The following is a 26889-nucleotide window of genomic DNA, read 5'->3' as shown; positions in this document are numbered from 1 at the left end:
ACACAGTGAAACTGTGTCTCAGAAAAATGGTAGAGTCTGAAGAGATGGCTCAGGGTTAGTCCCCAGCATCCACACAGGGGCTCACACCTCCAGGCTCAGAGACTCTGATGCCCTCCTCTGGGCATGGCACACACATGGAACACAGACATACATGCAGGCAAAACACTCTTAACACACATAAAAATAATAAATGAATGAATGAATGAAATTGAAAACAAAAGCGAAAGAAGTGAAGTCTCTTTGGCTTCCCCTCAAGAGCGGGGTGTTAGTGCCTCACCTGTGAGTAGCAAAGCAGACAGGAGAGAGGACTGGGTCATAAAAGGTGTGCTCTCTCCTCCTCCCCCCTCCTCCCTCCCTTCCCCCTCCCCTGCTGCTCACACTGGCTGAAGCCATCTCCCCAGTGCTGAGGGCCAGCTCAGGAGGCAGCCCTGTAAAAAGACCGGGAGAGGAACCCAGGCCTCTGGCTAACAGCCAGGTGGGGACTCCTGCTTGGAAATGGATCGCCCAGTCCATCAGGATCTTCAGAGGGCAACGACCCCAACTCACAGCTTGACAGCAACCTCATGAGCCCATCCTGAGCCGGACTGTTCCTAGCCTCCTGACCTTCAAAACCTGTGTGAGACACGGAAACTTCAAGCAACTCGGCTGCTTCAAGCTGCCATGTTCTGTGTAACAGTCAATAATCCAGGAGGCCCTGCCGCCGTCGCCTCCTCCTCCTCCTCCTCCTCCTCCTCCTCCTCCTCCTCCTCCTCACTGCTCTTGCCTGTTCAGTCTTGTGCTGTAGTGAAACCTGCATCATCATCATCATCATTATTATTATTATTATTATTATTATTATTATTATACGGTGGGTCATGTTTCAGATCTACTAGCGGTGGCCAGAGGACAACTTGGTGGAATCGATTCTCTCCTTCCATCTTTACGGTCACTAGGGATCAAACCCAGGCTGCCAGGCCTTGGGTGGCAGGCACCTTTATCCTCTGAGCCAGCCATCTTGCCAGTCCAGATGTTTATTATTTTTAAACTTAATTAATGTATTAGTATTCCATTGAGTGAGACCCTCTCTTTCTACAAAAGAGGCCATTTTGTATTTCTCAGTTAGTCTCATTTATTGTCTCCCTGTATTGACTGGACACCAGAGTCAGGCCCTCATTGACTGTCAAATGATAGATTATTCAAGGAGCTAAGAACTTGGTGCACATGACCCATGACTACTTTGGTTGCTTGACTATGTTTTTTCCTTCTGTGAAAGCAGGGTCTCTGTCTTGCTTATATTTATGATTTCTTGATTCCTATTATAACACATAATAGGTGATGAATATGTCAGGTGAAACTAAATAAAATATAAATATGACCATTCTGTTCCTTAAGGAGTTTTTCATACACTTAGGTTTAGAGAAGATACAGGTCATAGCTTTTAGCTGTTTAGGAATTCATTTGGAGAGTTACTCAAACAGCTCGTTACTGGGTACCTCCTAGGCCCCGGACATGCAACTGTAAAGATGAGACAGTCTTCAGCTTGAACAAGGGCCACATCTCAGCACCTTCGTCGCCGCCTCCGTGACTTATGCTATCAGCATCTTTTTCTCAGGTCATTACATCCAACATTGTGATCCCAACTGGTCTTCCCGCCTTCACTTTCCTCCCCATAGTAAAATTTCAACTGTGTTTAAAGGGATCCCGTGAAACCCGAGTCAGAACACACCAGTCCTCCACTCTAACCCTACCAATGGCTGCCCACTTGTGGGAGGGAGCAGACATGACCACGAGTCTCTCAGCTGGGCCCACATCAGGAGGTAGACTGTATTTTCAGCCCACTGAACATTGGGTGGCTTTGTGACTTTCTTTGGTCAATAGGATGTGGTGGGTGGGACACTGAGCTAGTTCTGGGCATGGATTTTTGGAGGTTCTGGGTTCTTCTGTTCTGCTTTTGAAATCCTGCACCTGCCCAGTAAAGAACAGGCAGGATTGCTGGGAGGAAGGGATAGGGTGGGTCAAGGAGGACCGCTGGAAAAGACCTTCCAGACCAGTCAGTTACCAAGCAACCTGTCAGCAGAGACGTGCAGATGCGATCAGAGCTAATGCAGCCTTCTGGAATCTTCTGTATGACTTACACACTCATAAGCCAAAAACATGTTTGTTTAAAGCTGTCATGATGTTCTTGGTCTGTTACACAGTGGAAACTTAGTGACAACCATCTCATTCAAAGGGGAAAAAAAGTCAAACTTTTTGCCTGGCACATGGTGGGTGCTCAAGGAATATCCGATGAAATAATTAAGAGAGTCACAAATGGAGTTAGCATTCCAATGAAGGAAACAAGAGTAATCAGTGGCTATGGTAAGTGCTGTGGAGCACACACACACAATTACTGAGGTAGAATGGTAGCAGGGATGAGAGCATGGGTCTGTGTTTGGTTCTCTGCTTACTTTGGAATAAGGCAAAAATCCTCCCAATGGACTCCAAGAGTACCCAGGACCCACGTACCATGCTGACCTTATCTCCTGCTGGTCTCAGAGTCTCTCATCCAGAGACACCGGCCTTCCTCCTGCTCCCACTTCAGGACGGATGGTGTCCCTGCCTGGAATTTTCACTTACATATCCCCCCTACTCTTCCTTGGGTTCCTGCTCATGCAATTCCCCTTCATCAAGCCCTTCCTGACTGGCTTAGAGAAGTGGCCTTCCTCAGAATTCTCCTACCCTGATTCATTTTTATCTGGGACCCTTGTCACCCTGGTATATTATATGTCAACTCACTTGTTTACTGTATGCTCTCACCACTAAATAAAAATTCCACAAGTGTTGAGATTTTTATTTTGGTAAGTGCGCCCTTAGAACAATACTGTCATCAGGCAGAATTGTAATCAGTGGATACTGAAATACTTTAGGGACTTTAGGGAATCAGTTCTCAGATTAAGCAAGGTGAGCGTTTGGCTTTGAGCTATACTGGGAACGTAGTAAGACATTTTATTTTACTGTGTATGAGTGTTTTGACTGCACATTTTGTGTGTGTGTGTGTGTGTGTGTGTGTGTGTGTGTGTGTGTGTGTGTACCCTGTGCATTCCTGGTATCTGAAGAGGCCAAATGAGGGAATTGGAGACCCCAAAACTGGAGATACAGATGGTTGTGAGCCCCCATGTGGGTGCTGGCAATAGAAAACCCAAGTCCTTTGAAAGAGCAGCCAGTGCTGTTGACTGCTGAGCCTTCTCTCCAGCCCCCAAACCTGTTTTTTTTTTTTTTTTTTTTTTTTTTTTTTTGGTTTTTCGAGACAGGGTTTCTCTGTGTAGCTTTGCGCCTTTCCTGGTACTCGCTTTGGAGACCAGGCTGGCCTCGAACTCACAGAGATCCACCTGGCTCTGCCTCCCGAGTGCTGGGATTAAAGGCGTGCGCCACCACCGCCCGGCATCCCAAACCTGTTTTAAATAGCCAAAGTGCCAAGATGAGAATGGGATTGTATAATAAAACTACGAACGTGACCATGTCATGTCACACATGGCAAGCATGACCCTCTCCATAGCATGCTTGACAGGGTGTGGGGACATTACAACTCCCATTGTTTTTCTCTTACTGCAGTAGCTCTGAGAGGTAGGCAGGGCAGGTTTTAGGTGGGAGGTGGGGTGGGGGTGGACTTTCATCACGGTTGATCTGACTCCAAGTCCAGAGCTTCTGACACTCATTTTGACATTCTCCCCTTGCTGGGTTCTGACCTGGTGACTTTGACTCCTAAAGACTCCTGGTCAACCTTGAACTCCTGAAGGACCCTCTCCACTGAAGGCATCCTTTTTTCTGGGGAGAATATAAGTGCCCTACTAAGAGGTGGTGCTAAACTTCTCCACAAGCCCCCCTTTCCTGCGTTCCTACCAGTACCCCTCATCTCTGCCACACTTAGGGTCCTACCGTGGAACTTTCTAGGAAGCCAGGGAGAGGGTGACTGTCACATAGTCCCAACTTCTGGTTTGGCAGTCTGTAAAAGACATTGCTCTGCTTCACTTTGTCCTCAGATCACCCCACTGTCCTGTAGGTGAATGAGGGAGGCCCAACCCCCAAACAGGGTGGGCACCTGCTTTCGGGTGAAACCCAGAGAGAGGTCCCAGTCTTACTGCTTCATTTGGGCTTAAACATCAAGTCGTGCGATGGTGGAAACTCTTTCCCGCTGTTCTCCGCTCTCTGCCATGTTGACAGAAGAGGACTTGCTAATTCTGGCTGGGGATTTTCCCTGCCTGGCTGTTTTTCTCTTTTATCTCCATCAATTGAAGAGAGCTTGCTCTGCCTTTCAAACTGCCGGAAGATACTGGGGTTTTGTGTATTTTTTTTTTCTTTCACCTAATTCTGTGGTCTTTTCCCAGATATGTATTTTCTGTCTAACTCTCCCCTCTAACTTGTTGACGTTTCCGCCCATGTGACTTCCAGCTTGAATTACCAGAAACCACAAGAGAGAGCGTGTGCGCAAGCCCCAAAGTAAGCGAGATGTCCCTTTGGGGAGCAGTCCCTCTGCACCCCAGAGACAGAAGGACGCAGGGGTCTGTTGGAGGTGACTGCTGGACAAGCAGGGGAGGCACCTGTGGAAGGTGGAGGGCTGGTGGCCCCCCTAGCAGTCAGGAAGGGGAGCCAGCTAGTGAGAAGATCGCCCAGAGGCATCTGGGACGTTTGGTGGGAGAGCCCCGAAGATTACAGCCATGCCTCACAGCTCCGACAGCAGTGACTCCAGCTTCAGCCGCTCTCCTCCACCTGGCAAGCAGGTACCCCCCCACGTCCCCTGCCTTCTGAATACCCTGGGGTGGTGGAAGAGGGCCAGACTCCCCCCCGTTCTGCCCGGGGAGCTCTGTGGGGAAGGAAGTAGCTCTCTACTTGGCAGGGTGCTCTCCGACAGACTCGAGATGTGGTATTTGCTATGGGGAGGTACAAGTGGCAAAGCCTTCATCCCGCCACAAGCCCCCCTTTCCTCCATTCCTAGCAGTACGCCTCATCTCTGCCACACTTAGGTTCCCACCGTGAAACTTTCTAGGAAGCAAGGGGCAGGGTGAATATCACAGAACTTAGTGGAAGGGGGTCTACTGGCCAGCAGAGGAATGTTCCAGTAGGCTGCTGGCAGACTCCACCCAAATCCTAGATCTGTAGCTTTCCAGGAAGAGCCAGGGGGCAAGACAGAACCGAGGTGAGGGAAGAGAAATACAATAAGCCAAAGTAGACAGGAAGGAAAGGATGACTAAATCTACCTGCCGAGGGACTGACTGCCTCTGTGACTAGAACAGCCATTGGGGAGGGAGGCTGAAGCCACAGCCATTGGGGAGGGAGGCTGAAGCCGCAGCCCGTATTTCTTTCCCTGTGGCTTCCAGACAGCAGAAAGAAGGCAGTGGCCGTGGAGGTTTGTTGGAGACCTACCTGCAGCAGTAGCTAATATCAGCTCCGGGAAACCAGGGAAGGAGGGAAGGATTCTGGGACTCTTAGAGTCTTGACCGACTACCAAACCAAGATGCTTCAGCATGGGAGATGCCTCAAATGGGATGCCCTTCCCACCTCGTAGTTTCTGAAGCCCTCTCTACCACATTCTTGACGTCCCTTGCTCTGGAGGGTTCTCCTCATCCAGTATAGACCTACGGATGAAACTTTTCTACATCTCAGTAATGTAAAACTGTCATTCTTTCCTTAGCATACGTATCGGGCAGGGGCTGTAGCTCAATGGTAGGGTGCTTGCCTTACACACATCCAGAGGGCTTGCAAAATGCTGCAACCAAAATAAAAGTATGCAACCATCCCCTGTCACATCTGTCCTAAGTGATCATCTGCTCCCACATCTACTATAAGCCCCCTAACCAAAAAAACCTTACTGGTGAAGACCTCTAGAGGGAAACAGTCATCCCCTTGCTCACAATGGTATCAGAGCGGTTGGACTGCCTGGAAGATGGTACCATACTCTTCTTAGGGAGGAAATTACTCACAGTTCCATGGTAACCTAGTCCCCTGCAGCATTATGGGAAGAGCACCTCCTTGCTCTCTCTAATCCAATGTCTGCCTGCTAGAATGACCCACAAGTTTTGAATAAAGAAGGAAGGGGGAGTCAGAGCCTGGCCCCAGGATCTGTGACCCCTCTGACAGGGTAGGGGTTGCCAAAGGGCTTCTCTTAGCATCTCCGCTGACCAGCAGTATCAGGGGCAAAGCTGGAGCTCACCTCCCCGGTCTTCTATAGGACATATGTAGACAGCACCCAAAGAGCGCTTTGTCTTCTAAAGTCCCTACCAGTAGCTCAGTAAGCAGGCGGCCTCCACCTCAACTCATAGACTTACGTTTGGTGCCTCATTTGTAGCAGGCATCATGTTCAGGACTGGGAAGGTCTCAAGATGGCTGCACAGTGAAGGAAATGAACGAAAGAAGGAGAGATCGGGCGGGGGGGCAGGGGGCTCTGCCCAAGGGCGCAGCACGAGAAAATTGCTGGTGGAGATTCGCAGGCTTTAGAATCAGCACCAGAGGATGCCATACCCCTGGCTGGCCATGATCTCCACAGGGACCAGTGTGGAGACCCTCAGCTTCATCCCATGCAAAAGAGAAATGACTGTACCTGCTCAGAGAGCTGGGGAGTCGTAGCATAGCGTCTCTGAAAGGGCTGGTACAGAAGTTGGCGCAGAGTGGATGTTCATCCAAGTTTGTAAAGAAAAAGAAGACAGCAAAAAGAACACCGAGAAGGTACACACAGACACACACACACAAAGACACACACACAGACACACAGAGAGACACACACACACAGAGACACACAGACGCACACACACACACACACAAAGAAACACACACAGAGACACACACAGAGACACACACACAGAGACACACACACAGACACACAGATACACACACACACACACACACACACACACACACACACACACACACACACACCCCCGGAGAGAGAACATGAGGGTAGAGCAGCTCTGGAAAGAGCAGAGGCGACAGGACAGATTTCATTGTCTTAACTGCTGTTTCCCAAAGCTGCCGTCCTGAAGCCTCAATCTCTCTTCACTTCTTCACGTAGCTTTTGATCAAAAGAAGACCATGGGAGACCTGAGGATGGGTAGCAGGGAATGCTGAAGAAAATGTCTTTGGGTGCAGGCTTTTTGTAAATAAGGGGATGGATGGTAGAGAAGGAACTGAGGACAAGGAAGGAAGGAAGGAAGGAAGGAAGGAAGGAGGAAGGAGCAAGCTAAACTCTCTAACAGACTGTTTTGACTAGAAGAGAGGGATGGACATGCCTAGTTATTGCTGTCACTGCTTCCTAGGACTCATCCGATGATGTGAGAAAAGTTCAGAGGAGGGAGAAGAACCGCATTGCTGCCCAGAAGAGCCGACAGAGGCAGACACAGAAAGCCGACACCCTGCACTTGGTGAGTGCCCAGCCTTCTTAGCATGCTCTTGCACCTTAGGCTCTGCATCCCATGCCAATGGGGCTGTGAGACCCAGCTTTGATGCTGCTGCTGTGGGGGAGCTATGTACATGGGGAGAGTAAACGCAGGATGAGACTTGCAGGGGTGAGGTGGGGAGGAAAGGCTCTCTTCTCCTAGGCACGCATTAAAACATTCAGTAGCAGAGAGGCTGAGCCTTTCTAACCCAGGAGAGTGCAAGGGTACATGAGTGGGATGCTGGCAGCCTTGGGGCTTGATGAGAGGTGGAATCACCTGTTCGGAAAGGACAGTAGAGAGCGCGCCATCCTTCCTGAGTCACCATGAGCAAAATACTGCTGCTCAGAGGAAGGTAGATGTTAAGTTTGGCTTTGGGACGGGCAATCTTTCAGGACCACACATCTCATCCCTCCAGAAGGCAGCCTGTCTGCCACCCAAATGCCCTTGCATTTGAGAGCAAAGGGTCAATGATGCTGCCCTTATTTTTCGTTTCCTGAATATCATGAAGGTTCTGTGTTGAGTTTCCCATTGTTAATGATGTATCTAGGGGCTGTGAAACGCACAATTTCTGGGCACTTATCTGGGACAATCACCATCCTGCTTGAGTGGCCAATATTCTCAAACTCTTCTAGCAGGGAGGAGATGAGCTGCAGCCCCACCTGGGAGGCCCACAGCCTGGGCCAGAGACCCCGAGTCCTTGCTGGGCACAGCACTCCCAACCTCTTCCCTCTTTACAGTCTGCCCCGTTCACTGTGTTCTTGCTCAACCATTCTTTCTCCACCACATCCTTCTTCCCGCACTTTCTCCTAAAATATTCCCGTACTGCTAATATTCTAGAAGTTTCCGTCCATGGTAAAAGCACAATAAGCACCAAAAACAACTAAGCTGATGATACAAATGTTTAGTACGGCAATGGAGTGCTTTAACCTTATCAGGGATAAGTAATGCGGGGCTGGGGAAACGGCTCAGTGGGCAAAATGCTTGTCATGCATGCATGAGGGTCAGAGATCAGATTCCCAGAACCGACATAAAAGCCAAATGGGCAGGAGGCAGAGGCAGGCAGATGTCTGTGAGTTTGAGCGAGAGAGGGAGGGTGGGAGGGAGGGAGGGAGGGAGGGAGGGAGAGAGACAGAGAGACAGAGAGACAGAGAGAGAGAGAGAGAGAGAGAGAGAGAGAGAGAGAGAGAGAGAAATAGCCTAATGGGCATGGCAGCCTGCAGTAATTCCAGTTCATGGGAAGTGGAAACAGAGACTCTTAGAGCAAGTTGGCTAGCCCGTCTAGTGAAAAAGAGCAAGCCTTAGGTTCAGCAAGAGGTCCTGACTCAATACAGAAGTTAGAAAATGATTGGAGAACAAGACACTGACATCAACTTTGGGCCTCACACATACGCGTGCACCCATACACATGCATGCCCACATACAAGCACACACACGCACACACCGACACACACGCACACATCCAACAAAACAATAAGTAATACGTGGTGTTAGAAGACAAAAAGGGGGAGATCTTCTTTTAGCTTTAAAGAAACCGAATACGGGATGTCCGAACCTCTCGGCTGTGCTTATGTTTTGCTTGATAGGTACTTAACATACTCTCCAGTACAAGCTGACATCAGTTGACAAATACATGTCAAACTGACCATAAAAAAAAAAAAAAAAGAATAAACAGCAGTCAGTACAGACTGAGACCCGGCTACTCATCCACTTCCAGCGATTCCCCTAGGGCTTAAAATCTCACAGCAGTTTCATTAGTTTAAGCTGACATTTCCCACCTGAGTCTGGTTCTTTAATAGTCCTTAAAGCAACAAAGCCACACTTAAAAGTAGGATACGGTCCTCTCTGTTTGGGTGAGTGGACCATGTCCTGAGTGGACAAGCACCTACAAGCTTTGTAAGTTTGCAACATTAAAAGAAGAAAGCTGAGTGCAGCCTCTCTGTACAGGGAGGGCCAGGCTCGAATGGCCACTCTGCCGTTTGCTGTCTGTGTGACTGAGCCCAGGCATGTTCTTCATGAGCCTTAGACTCGGGCCCTTATCTCAATGGGAAACGACAGGAACTGCTGCCTATGGAGAGAGCGCAGATGAAACACTCGGTGTGGTGCTGGGCGCGCAGTAAATACTCACAAGATTCAGTGCAACCAGACTTATAACAATAGTATAAGAAGCATGAAAACTGAGATTAAACAGGCACATACATGCACATATGTGTACTTTTCTACATAAAGGCATACGTGTATTTTCCCTGTATGTATATATGTACTATTATGTGTGTTGTGTGTGTATATATTGTGTATGTGTATTGTATGTGGGTGTATTGTGTGTGTGTGTGTGTGCATGTATGTACTTTTTCTCCACCGAATCTCAGTGCTGAGAGACTTCTTTTTTTTTTTTTAATTTTGGTTTTTCGAGACAGGGTTTCTCTGTGTAGCTTTGCGCCTCTCCTGGAACTCACTTGGTAGCCCAGGCTGGCCTCGAACTCACAGAGATCCGCCTGGCTCTGCCTCCCGAGTGCTAGGATTAAAGGCGTGCGCCACCACCGCCCGGCTGAGAGACTTCTTAATGGCTATAAAGCTCAGACACATTTGAGGCCCGGGAGTCTTCTGCAGTACTCACCCCTCCTGTGGAAGCCCCCCCCCCCCCCCAGTGCACACCTGCTCACTTCTAGCAGCAGAGTGCTGCCTCCCTCCTGACACAGGAGTGGGAGAGTCTCCCTGTCTCTAGCTGCAGGCTGCCTCCCTGTAAATTCAGCCCTCTGGTCTCTGCCCAGCCCCTCAGGGGAGGTCCTTGAGCCGGCAACTTGTCTGTCTTAGGAAGACAAGGGGCAGGACCAAAACGTTTAGATGATGGTCCTGGTTACGACTGCGGTCGAGTAATCTCTGGTGTTCCGTGGGTCCATAGGGTCATGGGGTCATCATGTCCATGTCCCAGCCTCAATCCCCACAGCACCCCAGTTTCCTTGTATCTAAACTCTTTCCCGCTCCTTTCTTTGGAGCACTGTACCGTGCGTTCGTGTTCTGCCCAGTGAACAGGTCTCAGGGGCTGCACCACAAGCCTGTGGACTGCTGTCACTGTAACCCAGAGCTCCGAGGCTTCGGGTGGGAGCTCTTGGCAGCACCACACAGTTGCCACCATGCAGAGAGTTTGGCTGGGGTCTGAGCTCCACAGCGTGTCCTCTTGCTGACCGTCACCCCTCTCCAGCACCCTCTTAAATACATGTGTGGTTCGGAGAGAAAAGCTCCTGCTTCCTCCGGCGAGTTCAGTTTCAAGTCTCGGTTTGCCCTTGACTCCTTTCCATGCTTTCTCTACGTGCAAGGCTCTCCGGAACCTTCTTCCGGCCATAGGGTTCATCCACCAAGAATTTGAAAATCAGGGCTTGTGGGTTGCTGGGGATATATAAAGTAAGGGACACATGGGGTTCATCTTGGGGTCCTGGCCTCACGTATGCGGGCTGCCAGTGTCTTCTTAATGTTTCCCGTTGGCACTATTATCTGCCCTAAAGCTCCCAGAGCCTAGACTCTCCTGGGAGAGTATAAGACGCTGACCAGTTAGCATTTTGAATATTCGCTCTGTCATCAAGCGTGGAGCACTGATTGCTTTTCAAACGACGGAGGTGGGAGGAGCCTCCTGCGGCAACCGCGTTGCAGTGATCTCAGCATTGAGGAACTCCATACAAAACGTATCTGTGATTCTGTTCATACTTAGGAAATGTATGTGATGATTTCCAAGACACAGACGGAACCACAAAACAACTAAGTACGACATTTCCACCCAGTCAGAAAAGTTGAATTTTTCAATCAATATAGTTGGGACACCTGGCTAATTACTCGAGGAAGCAAAAGGCTGAGTCCCTCGTTCCTTATACAACTCACAGAAAGATTAAGTATTTTTCAAGGAAACTAAAGATGCCTTAGGGGGAAATATGAGCTTTTAAAATATATTTTGGCATAAAAATTTTCAAATAAAATAGAAAATCATAAAGGAAAATACTGATATACAAACATACATCAAAAAAGAAAAAAAAATTGGCTGAGCATGGTAGCACACGCCTTTAATCCTAGCACTCAGAAGGTAAAGGCAGGTGGATCTCTGTGAGTTCGAGACCAGCTTCATCTACATAGTGAGACCCCCCGCCTCCCCATCTCGAAAGTCTACATAGCTCAAAACACTATATGCAAAATCAAAGACAAATGGAAAACAGGGAGGAAATTATCTAGAGCTTGTGAGCCAGAAAGGCACATTTACTGCATCTGCGGAAGCCCTTTGACCAGGAAAGCGATGGATCTCACAGAAAAATGAGCAGTGACTATAAACTTACAGAATGGGAGAAATATAACGGACTTATATGTGAAGTATAGTTAATATGTGAAGTATGATATAATATGTGACGATGTGGCAGGCCTCCTCAGGAAAATGCCAATTAGGGTGACGGGGTGAAAGATAACGCTGACACAGGAAATGGCCAAGGGAGAGGGGAGAGTGAGCACCACATTCCCTTAGCAGGACCAGCGGCTACAGCCCATCAGACGGCAGCGTGACCAGACCCCCTCAGATGACACCCTCCCTGTCTCCCAGCAGTTTGCCGTCTAGGAATCTGTTCACGAGCACACCATTGATGACTCAGTTCTCTGCTGGGTTTTGTTTTTTTCTCTTGGTTTTGTTTTGGTGTGGTGGTACTGAGGACTGAACTCAGGAACTTGTACATGGCTGGGCACATGCTCTACCACTGATCTGTAATGACCAGAAACTAGTTAAATACCCATCAGTGAAAGGGTGATCTTAGGGCTGGAGAGATGGCTCAGCAGTTAAGAACACTGACTGTTCCTCCAGAGGACCCGGGTTCAATTCCCAGCAACCACATGGCAGCTCACAACTGTCTGTAACTCCAGTTCCAGAGGATCTGACACCTTTACACCAATGCACATAAAATAAATTTAAATAAGTTATTTTTTTTAAAAGGGTGGTTGAATAAATGATAGTCCATTCTGAGTGGACTATTATGGAACTGTTAAAGTGAGTTGTGTTTCAATGTAGAAAGACTATCATTTCCTTTTCTAAAATAGTTTTAAATTTTTTTAAAGTTGTATGTGTGTGTGTGTGTGTGTGTGTGTGTGTGTGCATGCGCGCACACATGCATGCACACACATAAGCACAAGTACATGAGTACAAGTGCCCACAAAAGACAGAAGGAGGTATTGACCCCATGGAACTGTGAGCCACAGAGGTGGAAACTGAACTCAGGTCCTCTGCAAGAGCAGTAGATGCCCTTAACCACTGAGCCATCTGCCCAGCTCCTCTTTAAAATTTTCTAGATTACAGTTATTTATTGTTTGTTTGTTTGCTTATGGGGGGAAGGTGCATGCATGCCACCATGTATGGAGGTCAGAGGCCAACCCAAGGAGTCAGTTCTCTCCCTCCACTGTGTAGGTCCTGGGGATAGAACTGAAGTCATAAGGCTTGGCAGCAAGCACCTTACCCACTGAACCATCGTACCAGCCCCAAGTCCCCAGACTTTTAAGTAAGAAAAGTATAAATAGAGTATCTAGTTTACTCTGAACCACATTTTTTTTTGGGGGGGGGGGTTCGAGACAGGGTTTCTCTGTGTAGCTTTGGAGCCTATTCTGGATCTCACTCTGTAGACCAGGCTGGCCTCGAACTCACAGAGATCCACCTGCCTCTGCCTCCCGAGTGCTGGCATTAAAGGCATGCGCCACCACTGCCCAACTCCGAACCACATTTTTAAATCTGTTTGAGCAAAGTATACACACAAGTTTCAAATGGATTACCCAAACTTACTGATGTTATCTATTTCCAAAAAGTCACACTGAAGTTGTAAGACCAGAGGGGCATCATGTGCACTTTTAATCCCTTTTTATCTCTGTCCTTTCAAGGGGCAACTATCATTGAGATTTGAGTGACCCTCAGGTCCATGGTATGAGATGAAACACTATAAGGGATGGCTAGTCATTTTCCCATGGCAGGTCATCTGTCACCGCTGGAGGCTCTCTGGCACCTTCCAGCATAGGGGGACCTTTGAGCCAATGTTGGAGATAAATTTAGAAACATTGCTCACAAGTAGAGGAGGTGGGAGGTGGTCAGTAGAGTAATCCCAAAGAGTGTTGTTAACCCGTGAGATCTGGTCCCTAGGGTGACCTGAAGCAAGGTAGTCTGAGTGCCCATGTCAGATCTGGAAACCAGAGTACCCAGTGCTCCTTTCAAAGGAGATGAGCCAGGAAACTGGCTGATATAGGCTCCTGAAGGAATCTCACCACGGTTCAGGACAGAGATATTTGTAATGTTTAATATCACATAAGACAGAAAAATCATGGAAACTGAGTTAATACCATGAAATATGAGGAGAAGTTAGAGGAAAATTAGATAATTGAGAAATTCCCAAAGACTGGTGCTCTTGGCCAGCTGGGGTGGCTCCGTAGGGTCCTCTACCATTTCCACAGTTCTTTGTCTGACTCTGGGAGACTGTGCCCTAAGGTTTATTAGCATAAAGAACTCAAAGATCTGTAAAAGAATAAAACACGAAGAGATATTCTGGCTAGTTCTACCTTTTAAAAGTACAATATGAAGTCAGTGAATCATCTCTGGTGTTGCTATCCCTCTGAATTCTTTTAAAGAGTGTGGTGACTGCACACCTGGCCGGGGTCAGCTTCTGTGCATTTGGTGCCCAACCAGCAATATAGCATCTGATCGGAAAAAAAATAATCCTTTGCGTTAAGTAATTGCCCAAGGTTACACAGCTTGAACTTCAAAGCACTCCTTCCTCACCACTAAACACGCTATTTGTATCTTCTTTGGATCACTAGCTGAGTTTACTTTTTACTGTTTAAGCAAAGCCCTCCAAAATTCTTATTTTTCCCAGCTCATCTTTAGGCTTCATCAAGAAAGTAAAGATATCTCTCTCTCTCTCTCTCTCTCTCTCTCTCTCTCTCTCTCTCTCTCTCTCTCTCTCTCGTGTGTGTGTGTGTGTGTGTGTGTGTGTGTGTGTGTGTGTGTGTGTGTGTGAGAGAGAGAGAGAGAGAGAGAGAGAGAGAGAGAGAGAGAGAGAGAGAGAGAGAATGCGCACACACACGCGCAGGCATGCATATATATATACATGTGATACATGTATCCATTTTTAGAAAGTTGTGTTGCATTAATATTGTACATGAGAATAAACTTTGGAGACAGTACTTCCACTTATAAACGTGTAAGGCAAAGATAATAGATGAGGATGCTTGAAGCATGGGTATCTGTGGACCGCAAACACTATGGATGCCATAAAATTAGGTAGATTTTTAAGAAAGGGGTATTGATCAGATTGTGATCCATTTATACAATAGAGTTTGAGGCTGGCACTCGACATGGCTGTGGATCTATGTCTGTTGACTTAGAAAGATGTCTATGAGACTGAACTGAGTTAAACAAGCAAGTCTTGAGGAGTGTGCCAAGCACCATCTGCTAATGTAAAGCCTGTGGGTTGGGGGTTAGAAGCACAGTCTCCAAAATACTAATAGTGGTTACTCGTGGGTGACTGGGCTTGGGTAATTGCCTCACTCCTGGTACTCTGCAGTTTTATTATGATGAATATGTGCTGTGTAAGCAATCAGAAATAGTTCCAGTCTTTGCACATCAGCTATTTGAGTAGAGGAAGAACATGTCAAGGCAATTTAACTACCCCAACTGCTTATCCAAGGATGATGGGTTGGTGTGTTAGGATTGGGAGGTACTCACACTTGAAAAATGCCTGTCTAAACTGGATTGTGGGTGCCAGATCATAAGGCAACAGCTACCCCGTTTAACAGGTATCCTCAGGAGGCCATCCTCAGTGGCTCCTCAGTGTGATCCCTGTTTCCCACAGGAATGGACTGGTTCATGGGATAAAGGTCTGTGGTGATATATTGCTTTCCTCAATAAAGCTTGGCTGGGGATCAGAGGACAAAGCTGGCCACTATATTAAACATAGAGGTCAGGCAGTGGTAGCACATGCCTTTAATCCCAGCACTTGGGGGGAGGAAGTAGGAAGATCGGGAGTTCAAGGCCACCCTGGGCTACAAGAGACTGAACCAGTCTACAAGAGAAACAGAGCCAGGTGGTGGTGGTGCAGGCCTTTAATCCCAGCATTAGGGAGGTGGAGACAGGAATATGAGGATTTGTAGGGGTAAGAAGTTTTAAGTGGCTGCTGGCTCTGTCCTCTCATCCCCAGATAAGTTTTGTTGTGGTACACAGTATATCACCACAAAGGTCCTTTCAGTTTGTCTTTCCACGGAGGGTCTCACCATGGGTTCACATAATGGCTTCTAGAGGAAATGCCAAGAATTATGGCCATACTATCTTGTACACAGGATCAAAATATTTAAAAAGGAAACTTGGGGCGGGGGATAGACCAATCTGTCATGTTGCCAGTGAGGAAATCAGTGTCTTTTCTTAGGGACACCCAAGGACCTCGAGTTCTTGCCTCCCTACCAACCTGCATCTGCTTTGTGCAAAGCTTTCTGAGCTTTGGTTTTTTTTTTGGGGGGGGGTGCTGTTGTTGTTTGGTTGGTTGGTTGATTTTGCTGTTCCCATCTGTCGTTTTGCAAAGGGTAAGCCATGAAGTAGACCCATGGCCAGAATGCTTGCCCAGCAAGACTCAGCTTAGTTCTAGAACATTCGACAGCAGCAAGAGACCCTAAGAGGAGTTAAGGTGGGTAAGGCCTAGAGTTTAAATACCTCTTTATTGAGAAGATGTAAAGGCAGGGACCCAAAAGGCTGATGATACTTTTTGAAGAAAATATTTGCATTAAATTAAATACATGAAGATTTAATATGTGTACCGAGAAAGAACATCTTTTGAAAGAAAAACATCAAGACGCCTATCAATAAGTGGGCAAAGACTGTGCACAGAAGGCTTACACACATTTTTCCTAGCCAAATGAAAATGACCTAATTTTCTGTTCTGATGACGAAAACAATACGCATCAAGGCAGGGTTTCTCAACCTCAGGGTGATTGGCGTTTTGAGTCTCATACGTTTTTCTTTTCCCCTGGGACTGGGGATCGAACCTAGGGCCTATTCATGTAGGGCAAACACTCTACCACTGAACTATGCCCCTGGTCTTTTTCCCCTCTACGTTAAAAATTTTGAGACAAGGTATCACAAAGCTACCCAGGCTAGCCTTAAAGGACATGTAAGGTTATCTTTTTTTTTATTTTTTTTTAAGATGGTCTTTTTTTTCATCATTAGAAATTGATAACTTGTACCAGTAAGATGGCATTAAGAAATTTTCACAAATGCCAGGCAGTGGTGGTGCACACCTTTAATCCCAGCACTTGGGAGGCAGAAGCAGGCGAATCTCTGTGAGTTCAAGGCCAGCCTGGTCTACAGAGAGAGTTCCAGGACAGCCAGGGCTACACAGAGAAACCTTGTCTTGAAAAACAAAGAAAAAAAACCAAAACAAAACAAATAGACAAAACAAACAAACAAACAAATAACAACAACAACAACAAAACAAGTGTTAGGGTCTAGGATCTTGAGTATTTTACATCTTAAAAGCTCTTTAAGGCCAGGCATGGTGACGCACCGCCTTTAATCCCAGAACACAAGAGGCAGAGGCAGATGGATCCCTCTGATTTCAAGGCCAGCCTACTCTATATAGTGAGGACCAGGCCAGCAGAGGTACATAGTGAGGACCTATCTCAAATTAATTAATTAATTAATAGGTGTTCTATATGTTTTTTATTTTTATTGTTTTATTTTATTTATTAAAAAGGCGGTCAAAGTTGAGAGAACTCTGAAGGAAACTGAGGGAGAGGTATCATTATGAGGTTTTGGTAGGAGACCTTGCAATTTATCCTCCAAGCTGGAGCACTTTGGGGAGTTAAAATGGACCCTAGTAAACATCAGACCCTACGGCAGGTGGAATTGGACCATCCCAGGAAGCGGGCCGAGCCAAGGACACTGACCTGGATCACTTACAAACGCAAAGGAAATGATAAGCTCAAAGCCAAGCAGAGGGCCCAAATTCTTAGGTCCAAAAGGCAACTTCCAGCACCTGGAAGGACTCAGCTGGCCCATGAACACGCCTCTTGTTTGTCGATTAGCTGGGAGCTCCAGTAAAGGGAGACCCGAGTCTCAGCACCCACCAGCAGAAGTGGTCCATCTGCTCTGCAAGGATTTGCCATTTTCCTGTGTGGCTCAATGAAGCACTGAGATTATAGGAAGGAAGCCTGAGCCCTGGGTTTCACAGGTCTTACATTCCACTGTTGGGCTAGAAACCAGACAAATACAGGATCTCACTAATTACACCCTGTGGAAAAAAACGCTTGGAAGAAAATGCAAAACAATATTGACAGTGAATTGGGGACAGGGTGAAGGCAGTGATGGGGGAGGGCCTTCCCCAGGCCCCGGTACTGGAGATCAAGAGCAAACTGAGGAGGAGGCTGGGAAGATCGGGGGAGAGGGAACCCATGACAGAGACTTGGGGTGGAAAGCCATGAGGCATCAGAAAAGGACAGTGAGCCAGAGAGTCAGATATGCAGGAGGGATCCAGATTGGGAAGGTGGAGGATATGAAGACCACTCTAACCCAGGCTGGGGATTGCTCTCAAACTTTTTTTTAAAAAACAGAATATCTTTTATAAATTCTTGGACAATTTCATACACTTAAACAGTGCCTACTGATCATCCTCCCCGACTCTCTCCTCCCAATCTCCCCAACACATTCCCCTTCCCTCCCTGACTCATGTCCTCTCTTTTTTAAAAAAAAAAAAAAAAAATTTTTTTAAATCCACGAAGTCCAGTTAATGTTGCCGTTGGACTGTTCGCCGATCTTGTCAGGTAAAGCCAGCTGCCGTGAGTTCGTGAGTTTAGCGGCCGCGTCCCATCTAGAAGACAGCGGTTCACGGCGCTCCTCCCTGTCCTCCAGCTCTTCCGTTCTGTCTGTCCTCTTGTGTGGCGTTCCTTGAGTCTTGGATGAAGGGCTAGAGTGGGCTGTTGATGTGCCGTCTAGGGCTGAGCACTCAGAAGCCCTTTGTCCCCTGCCCTTTGACCCGTGACGGGCCTCGACATTGACTGCTGACCACAGCAGACAGACGCTTCTCTCTGGCCAAAGTGGAGGGCAGCCCTCCTCTGTGGCCATCAGCATCAGTACCAGGAAGGCAGTTTGACAGCATGTCCGTTATCAGGACAACAGTATCAGGTTACCCGACCTGGGCCTAGACCTCCCAAGCTAAGGGCCTTTGAACCAGTGAACCTAAATTCTTATCACAAAGTGGGAAGCAGTAGCCCCCGCCCCCCGTCCCCCCCCCCCCCCCCAGGCTGTATGAGTTGGAATTAGAGTCAGTGTGAGAATTCTCTGCTCTGTCGGGAAGGAAGGTGGAACTCCAGCTGGAAGGAAGGAGGAATCTGTCTCAGGTTTATCTGCTCGGCCAGTGCAGAACCCGGCCTTGACACACACACCAACCTGGGTGTCTCCCCCCCCCCCCCCCCCCCCCCCCCCCCCCCCCCGTGAGAACGACGCTTTTCTGTCAGCATGCTCAGGAGAACTCTAAGTTCGCCACTTCTCCACAATGGCCTTCCGCTCGCTGTGTCTGCTGGAGCCTCCTTGGGTTGGTTAAGCCCAAGTGAGGGAAATTACATTCAAAGCTGAGTTGGTGGCAGAGTAGTAATTAACTTGGCTATTCCCGTTCTCTACATGGCTGGGCCTTTTGAAAAAGGAACCCCTGAGATTCTTTTGTAACTGTCCTTGAGGCACAAAGCAGAAGCTGTTAAAGCTGGAATGTTGGGTAAAACACAAATAGCCTGAATGTCACACGCCTCCTTGGTAGATACTTTCACAGGCGACTGTTACATTCCAAGCGGGCAAGCAAGCCACGTGAGCATTTACTGAGTGCTGTCCCATCCCTGAGGACTAACTCATGAAGAAAATGCCATCTTCCCTCTGCCCTGAGGGAAGCTCACCAACTCAAAAGGAACTAGTGTGACCAAGTTTTAAAGAGTGAGATTCACACAGATTCCCACCTTTCCTTTGTAAGAACCAGGTGTGCTGGGGCCAGAGAGAGGCTCCTGGGTCAACGAGCTTGCAGCATGGTCTGCTGACCTGAGTTTGATCCCTGAAATTCATAGACCTGACACCACAAAGATGACCTCTGACCTCTGCAGACCTGCCCACGGCTCATGCATGCCTGTCCTCACACACACACACACACACACACACACACACACACAACACACACATACACACACACACCACACACACACACAGTAATAACAATAAATTTAACACTTTAAGAGCTGTTCTGAACGTTATTTTCACCAACAGTATATTATGCTAAAATTCCAAAGTGTTTTAGAAAAATTTTTAACTTAGAAATTTTCATCCGACTCTAAGATTCCTTGTCTTATGTACTTATAAAAATATATATTTAACGTAGCCCGGTGGTGGTGGGGCACACCCTGGGAGTCAGAGGCAGGCAGATCACTGAGTTCGAGGACAGTCTGGTCTACAGAGTAAGCTCCAGGACAGCCAGAGCAACACAGAGAATCCCCTTTCCCTGTGCTTCTATCTACATATCACCAGTCACACACACACACACAAACTCGAGGACACTTTGCACCAGACACAAGGAAGCTGGGCATTTGAGTCTCTCAAGCTGAAAGCAGTGGGGTGTTGGGGGAGGGTGCTGAGTGAGCCAACCTCCAGCGTTTTTCAAACTGTGAGGAAAAATGAGACCCAGGCAGCAGCCTTCCAATCCCATGACTATAGACAGGACCTCAGGGGCATGGCTGGTGTGACTGACCAGCTACTGATGGCTGGGAGCTGAAGACAGATCCAGAACCCAATATGTATGTGATGACTCTTCCCCTCAGGTGAAAGGCAATGGTGGCAGGTGGAGGCCTAGTCCTTCCTCTCCTGGGGAGCAGCCCACCTCTCAGTTAGAAACATTCTTCAGGTACTGTGGGCTCCACTTACCACCTGCTCTTGATGTGTGTGTGGCCCAGGGTGGCACCAACTCCAAATGCACATGAGTTGGAATCTCCTTGTGCCGATGGAAGTATGCACACTCCTTTGAGCGGGAAGAGCACCGAGGTTATTTCAATACCTCTGGGGATGGCTATTGGTAAAGGCAAGGAGACGGGGCCGGAGCAGTGGCTTGGTAGTTAAGAGCAGGGGCTGCTCTTCCAGAGGACCCAGGTTCGATATCCAGCACCCATATGGTGGTTCACAGCCATCTGTAACTCCAGTTCCAGGGGATCTGACACCCTCTGATGGCCTCCGCAGGCACCCAGGCACATAGTGGTGTACGAACACACATGCAGGTACACATGCACATAAGATACAATTTCTTTCTTTTTTTTAACAAAGAAAATGCAGGAAGGTCAAAGCCCTCGCCGCTGAGAGCTGGCCGGGAGCACAGCAGACCCCAGCCAGGAGGTGCCAGCTGCTCCCAATCTGCCTCCAGCTCAGCTGCCTAGGGCTGAGGGACCAACCTGGGGTTTCCCCACTGCTCAGGCACTCTGAGTGACCTCCTCTTCAGTCCCTCCAGTAGGGGATTTCCCAGAATGTTCCCATGCCTCAGGAAGCCTCCTCCTTAGCCACCCCCAGCTCTTGATAGAAGTGGCATCAGGTGACCCCACAGGTGAGGGAGGGTGAGCTGTGAACATTAGCATTTGGATTAGCATGAGGGAGGGAGATCGGGCTGGTAACATTGGCACGAGAACAGAGCAGGGGTAATTCTCGCTCATGGGGTTCTAACAGGTTCCCAAGGCAGGGGCTGCAGCCTACAAGCTGTGTGACCTCCAATGTGTTGCTTAACTTCTCTGGGCCTCAGTTTTCCCTCTGCTGTAAAAGGGAGATGTTAAATACTGTGCAATGATGTCACAAAGATTAGACATGATGATAGCTATACAATACTTCAAGGGGCACACGCCTATAATCATAGTAATCAGGAGACTGAGGCAGATCTCTGTGTTTGTGGCCAGCTTGGTCTACACAGCCAGTTCCAGGTCAGCTAGGCTCCACAATAAGATTCCCTCTCTGTCAGACACACACACACACACACACACACACACACACACACACACACACACACACACAAGGCTGGGGGTTATTACAGGCTCTAGTCTACTAATGCATTAGGTAGGCAATTTGGAATCTGAGATATTGGAGAATTTGAGGGGACTCTAGAGACACCCCCGTTCCTGTGACTAGTGGCATTAGCTGTCCAGTGGAAGTCTTGTGGAACCTGTAACAGCATCGATAGTGCTCCCCCGGAGGACCCAATATCTGGCTAAGGTCGGGGATCATCTTGTCTTCAGGTGAAGGAACTGGTATTCAACAGGGAAAGTGAATCCCCCAAGGGCCAGCCACCCACTGCCACGGAGCCAGGCCCTGGCTCATGTTGGAGGATGGTCTGGCCTCCGTGGAGGGCCTTTCCAGGGTGGCAGGATGGAAGTGGGCAATTCTGTGGCTTTAGGGGTGTGGCCGGCTCATGCATGTGGTGTTATGTGATGTTGTGTGGGGTCATAGTCTCTGTGTGTAATGATCGTTATAACTGCTGTCCCTTGGGAGGGCACAGGGGGCTGAGGTCTTCTCCTTGCTCCTGGGAGTCCCTAGCTCACCCCAGCAGCCAGGTCCTCCATGCAGGAGAGGCAGGAAGGAGTCGTCCAGCTGGAGGCCTGCAGATCTCCTTCCTGGCTCTGGGCCCACCTTTAGAGGCTTCTGTACTTCTGAGAAGACACATGTGTGCAGGGACTCTGTGGCCCTTTCTCCTCACCAGCCTGCGAACATTTTAGGAAACTAGGCAATATGGTTTTGCTCCGGGGCTCAGTTGGCCTCCTGGTAGGACGGTCAACACGGACAGCTCAGGCTTTGTGAGAACCCGGATGGGCCTAACCACGTTCTGAAAAGCAAAGAGCAGGCTAGCTATGTGAGGTCAGGAGGCAGGTTAGCTCTCCCCACGGCGGCCAGAGGCCTGCCTGGGAGAGGAAATTTCCTTCATACACCCACTCCACTCCATGCCCTCACTGAGTTCTGGTCCCTGCCCACACTGGGAAGTTAATGGGTATGGTTGTTGTCCCTGTGGATAAACAGCTGCCCCCCAACTGTCCCTTTAGCTATGTAAGTCCTCTCAGGGGGCCCTGCTGCTCCCGGCAGGGTAGAGAGATGGGGCCCAGATCAGCCACTTCCTCCTGCAAGGGAAGTCAAGTCAGAACCTTTCTCTAGGGAGTGGCCGGTGTGGGCAAGGGCCTGAGCTTACAGACATTTCTCTCGCAAGAAGCAGTTTGGCTTTGTGAGGTAAAGACAAGCTTTGCCCCACAGTTAGAGGCAGGAGGCCCGTGCTTATTGGTCAGGCCTGGCCCAGCTTGGGCTCTGGAATCTGCAGGCCCAGGAGATGGCAAAGGAGAAAGCCGGAGGGTGCTCCTCAGAGCTTGCTAGTCACTTCCCGAAAGCTGGGCCTGCCCCTAGGCGGGGAGAAGCTCAGAGCCCGCCCACCCTGTCCGTCCTTACTTGCTGCCTTGGGGTTTGCCCAGGCTCTTCAGAGCACTGAACTTACAGTAAATGCTGTCACCAGTGGAAACTCTCAGAGGGGGCGAGGAAAGGACCAGGACTCCGGGCCCCAGTTCCCGTCTTAGCGTACTGCCCCCCCCCCCCCGCCCCCCAGATTCATTTCGCCCACCTTTCAGTAAAGGGGCAATGCCTTCCTGGTAAAGGGCTTGCGGACCTCCCTCTGGGATGTGTCAGGAAAAAAAAAAAAAAAAACCAAAAAACAAAAAAGGGTTGAAATGCCCATCTGGCCACAGCCTGCAGGAGCAGCAGCCCGGGACTGACCACCATCCAGCTTCTGGCTTCCCTTACCCGACTCTGGAAATGGGGGTTTCCTTTGCGCCCGGCTAGGGGCCTCGGTTGGCTCAGAAAGCATTCAGAATGTCGGGCTGCGGCTGAGCACGCTCACATCTGACCTTCAAAAGAACTGGAAGCCGCTTGGCTTGATGAGCAAGGTCAGAGTCCTATGCTCCTCCACCACTTAAAAAAAAACAAAAAACCACGCTGCACTGGGTTTAGATGATTGGCAGTGTAAGTGATAAATCCCATCTCTCCTCAGCCTGCAGCTCACTCCTGACAGATCATTTAGGGCAAATTTTAAATGTCAATTTTTCTTACCTCTGTTAACCGCTATGCTTTTGAGTCAACGTTCTCATGCCAACAACTGATGCTATCAGCCAGTCAGTCAACAAGCATTTAAGTTCATTTGGCACTTAAGCAGCCATTTAATACGTGTTTAGATACTTAAAGCAGATTTTATAATTGCTTGCGCCATGTTGACCCAGTATTTTATTCACCATAGTTTTCAAGCTTGCCTGGTCATTAGAATGACCCAGGACACCTGTTAAAAGCTCAGATGTCCAGAGCTAGGGCAATGGCTTAGTTGATAAAGCACTGATGTGAGGACCTGAGTTCGGTTCTCTACACCGGCTTAAAAAGTGGGGTGAGGGGGTGCGCGCCTGGAATCTCTGCCATGGTGAGACTGGAGGCAGATCTCTGGAAGCCTGTGGGCCAGCTGAAGTTCCAGGCCAGCGAGAGACCCTCTCTCAAACTGTGGAAGGTGCGAGGTGGTGGAGGGGGAGTCACCTTCTGACCTACACACACACACCTCTTGCATGTATGCACCTGCAGCCATACAGGTGTACACACAACGCACATGCAGAAAAGAGAAATTTCTCCTCAGATCCCAACTCTGCAAAAATAAGAGCTGCCTGCCAGCGCAGGTGGCTTCTGAGCTGAGATTCCTTTGCCCCTCCAGCCAGGTTGCCTTTCTGGCAAGCTGGGGAGGCCCCAGTACTTAGCAGGGGTCTGTTCTCTCAGGTCTGGGAATCCCATGGTCTGGAGAAGCTATTGCTTCTCGGCAATTGCTATGTACCGGAGCGCCATGGCGGCTGGTAAATGATGCAGTCCCCTACCAACACGGAAAGATGTTTCCGGATGAAATGCTCGTTGCTTCTATACTGAGGCGGAGAGCACAGGACTTACCTGAGGCTCCCCTCCTATGGTTTTAGCGAATCCACTGTCAGTTGTGATCTGAGGATTCTCAATGGAAAGTTCCAGAAGTAAACAAGTCTTAAGTAACTCCGATTATAGTTTGTAGTCATAAATGTTCCGTTCCATGATTATTTGTTGATAATCGCTTCCTATGTTTATAAACTTCCTCATAGGTTTACACGTAGAGAAAACACAGAGTGTTAATGGGCACTGTCCAGGGTTGGGGGATGGTTTGGAACAGGATTGGGAAACTCAACAATTGTGGCCAGGGGCGAGCAGGAGAGAACGCCGAGTCCATGGTCGAGCCTCAGTATTCAGAAAGGGCTCGCTCTAAACATCCTAGAGGGTGAAGCAGTGGCGCTTCGGCGCTCGTGAGACATGTGCGAACACAAGGCACTTGGTGTGCGTGGTGGGGGTGGAGTAAACCGGCAGAGAGTGTTCCACACACAGCTCTCCCACTCTTAGGGTCTGGCCCGATCGCCAGTTTCTCTTGGTATATGCTTGCCACTCTCAGCCCAGAGGCATACATGCAGGCATGTTTGCACACGTATCCATAAGAGCACAAGTGTGAGCTCATGCACACACACACACACAACACACACACACACACACACACACACACAACTTGTGTGTATGTTTGGTCCCTGGTGAAGCAACAGTGCTGGGGGGGGTGTGGTGCCAGCAATGGACGAGGACGTCCCTGAGAGGTATTAATGCCGTTCTCAATTTCTTTTCTATTGTTTTCTTCCTCTCCTCACACTCTCTCTTTTTTCCTTCTCTCCATCCTCCCCCCCCTCTCCCTTTCTTCCCTTTTGGTGTACTGGCAGTTGAACCTAAGACTTCGTTGTCTTACCACACTAGGTGTGCTTCCCCAGCCCTTTGGGCTCATTGATCTAGAGACGCAGTGACAGGCTCTCTACTCTATTTCCTCTCTAGCCTGGGCTGGCCTCCCAATCCTCCTGTGTCCCACACGCTGGCTGCTAGGATGACAGGTCTGTGCCACCGTGCCCAGCTCATCTCACTTCTGAGGGATGGGGTTGGGTTATCACAAGGGGATTGTTATAAAGAGACTCACAAGAGATTGTTATAAACCTCTCCTTTCTATTACACATGAGCTTCTTTTTTAAAATTTTTTTGGTTTTCTCAAGACAGGGTTTCTCTGTGTAGCTTTGGAACCTGTCCTGGATCTCGCTCTGTAGACCAGGCTGGCCTCGAACTCACAGAGATCTGTCTGCCTCTGCCTCCCGAGTGCTGGGGTTAAAGGCGTGCGCCAGCACCACCCGGCATGAGCTTCTTTTTTACACCCCCTGCTTGGCCATCCACTTTTCCACCATTCATGGCTCTCCGTCACCATATCCTTGAACCAACAGAACTCTGAGCTAAATAAACCACCCAGCCTCCAGTGTTTTGTTATAGTCATAGGGAAGGGACAGATGGGACTATGAAATTGCCATTTTTATTAGCCAAAACAGACAGTTATCAGCAGTTTGCCTGTGGGTCATATGGGTCAACCTGATATTTGTGCCCACCCGCATACCTAAGTGCACCCATACAAACATCTGTGTACGCATGCACACATCCTCATGTGCACATGAATTCTCAGTGGCCCTTCTTCATGTCTGTGCTGATAGAAAATGACTCTCATCCCCCCACCCCCTCACCCCCACCCCCCCCACCCCCCCCACCCCCCCCCCCCCCCACCCCCCCCACCCCCCACCCCCCACCCCCCACCCCCCCACCCCCGGCACTGCCTTCCTGCCCCACCCACCTCCCCACCTTCCCCGATACTCATCATCATGCCGATTGTCCCTTTCCAGGAGAGTGAAGACCTGGAGAAACAGAATGCAGCTCTGCGCAAGGAGATCAAACAACTCACAGAGGAGCTGAAGTACTTCACATCCGTGCTGAGCAGCCACGAGCCCCTGTGCTCCGTGCTGGCCAGTGGCGCCCCCTCGCCTCCTGAAGTGGTATACAGTGCCCATGCCTTCCACCAGCCTCACATCAGCTCACCACGCTTCCAGCCCTGAGCTTCCAGACAGGAAGAGGACGGAGCCCCAGTTGATGCTCCTCCCGTGGGCCTTCGGAGGGGCATGTCAACCGAGGCCAGGCTACCCTCATACCTCCATCTGGAGACCCAGTGGCAGAGGCCTGGACAAGGATTGAACACAAGAATTGTGCTGGCCAGAGGGACTTGAAGCCTCCCACCAGAGTGTAGCCAATGTACTGGACCCCACATGAGTGGAAAAGCAGCCCCGAGAGTCATGGATGATGCCCAAGACCTACAGCACAGAGGAAGGAGGGCAGGGAGTCGATAGTTTTCTAAATAAATGTTTTCTAAGAAACCAGCCCTGGAAAGCGGCTTTCCTTGTTTCCCCATGAGCGTCCTACAAACCACTTTCTTTTGGTTTGAGACCTGATTTTTCTCTCTGGCTTCAGGAAGCGTCTCCAGACTCAAGGGATTCTACGTCTATCTCTTTTCCACGTTTGGTTCACCTG

General features: G+C 49.0%; 1 protein-coding gene across 1 annotated transcript; it reads left to right on the top strand.

The window, feature by feature from the left end:
* Positions 1-4482: 4482 nt before the first annotated feature.
* On the top strand, positions 4483-26689 carry Batf (basic leucine zipper ATF-like transcription factor). Its single transcript, XM_052738229.1, has 3 exons — positions 4483-4736; positions 7266-7370; positions 26211-26689. Exons 1-3 carry the CDS (start codon positions 4674-4676, stop codon positions 26418-26420), a joined length of 378 nt encoding a protein of 125 aa, XP_052594189.1. The 5' UTR covers positions 4483-4673; the 3' UTR covers positions 26421-26689.
* Positions 26690-26889: the final 200 nt, after the last annotated feature.

This window comes from Peromyscus californicus, unplaced genomic scaffold, assembly GCF_007827085.1.
Source record: "Peromyscus californicus insignis strain IS unplaced genomic scaffold, ASM782708v3 Scaffold_15__1_contigs__length_86483966, whole genome shotgun sequence".
NCBI classification, from domain to species: Eukaryota; Metazoa; Chordata; class Mammalia; order Rodentia; family Cricetidae; genus Peromyscus; species Peromyscus californicus.
This window is presented reverse-complemented; position numbering and strand designations above follow the sequence as displayed.

Bases quoted from the DNA above. Each gene is read 5' to 3' on its own strand.
- Batf (XM_052738229.1), top strand. From the start codon at position 4,674: ATGCCTCACAGCTCCGACAGCAGTGACTCCAGCTTCAGCCGCTCTCCT. The intron at 4,737-7,265 runs GTACCCCCCCAC...ACTGCTTCCTAG, and splicing joins CTCCTCCACCTGGCAAGCAG to GACTCATCCGATGATGTGAG. The intron at 7,371-26,210 runs GTGAGTGCCCAG...GTCCCTTTCCAG, and splicing joins AAGCCGACACCCTGCACTTG to GAGAGTGAAGACCTGGAGAA.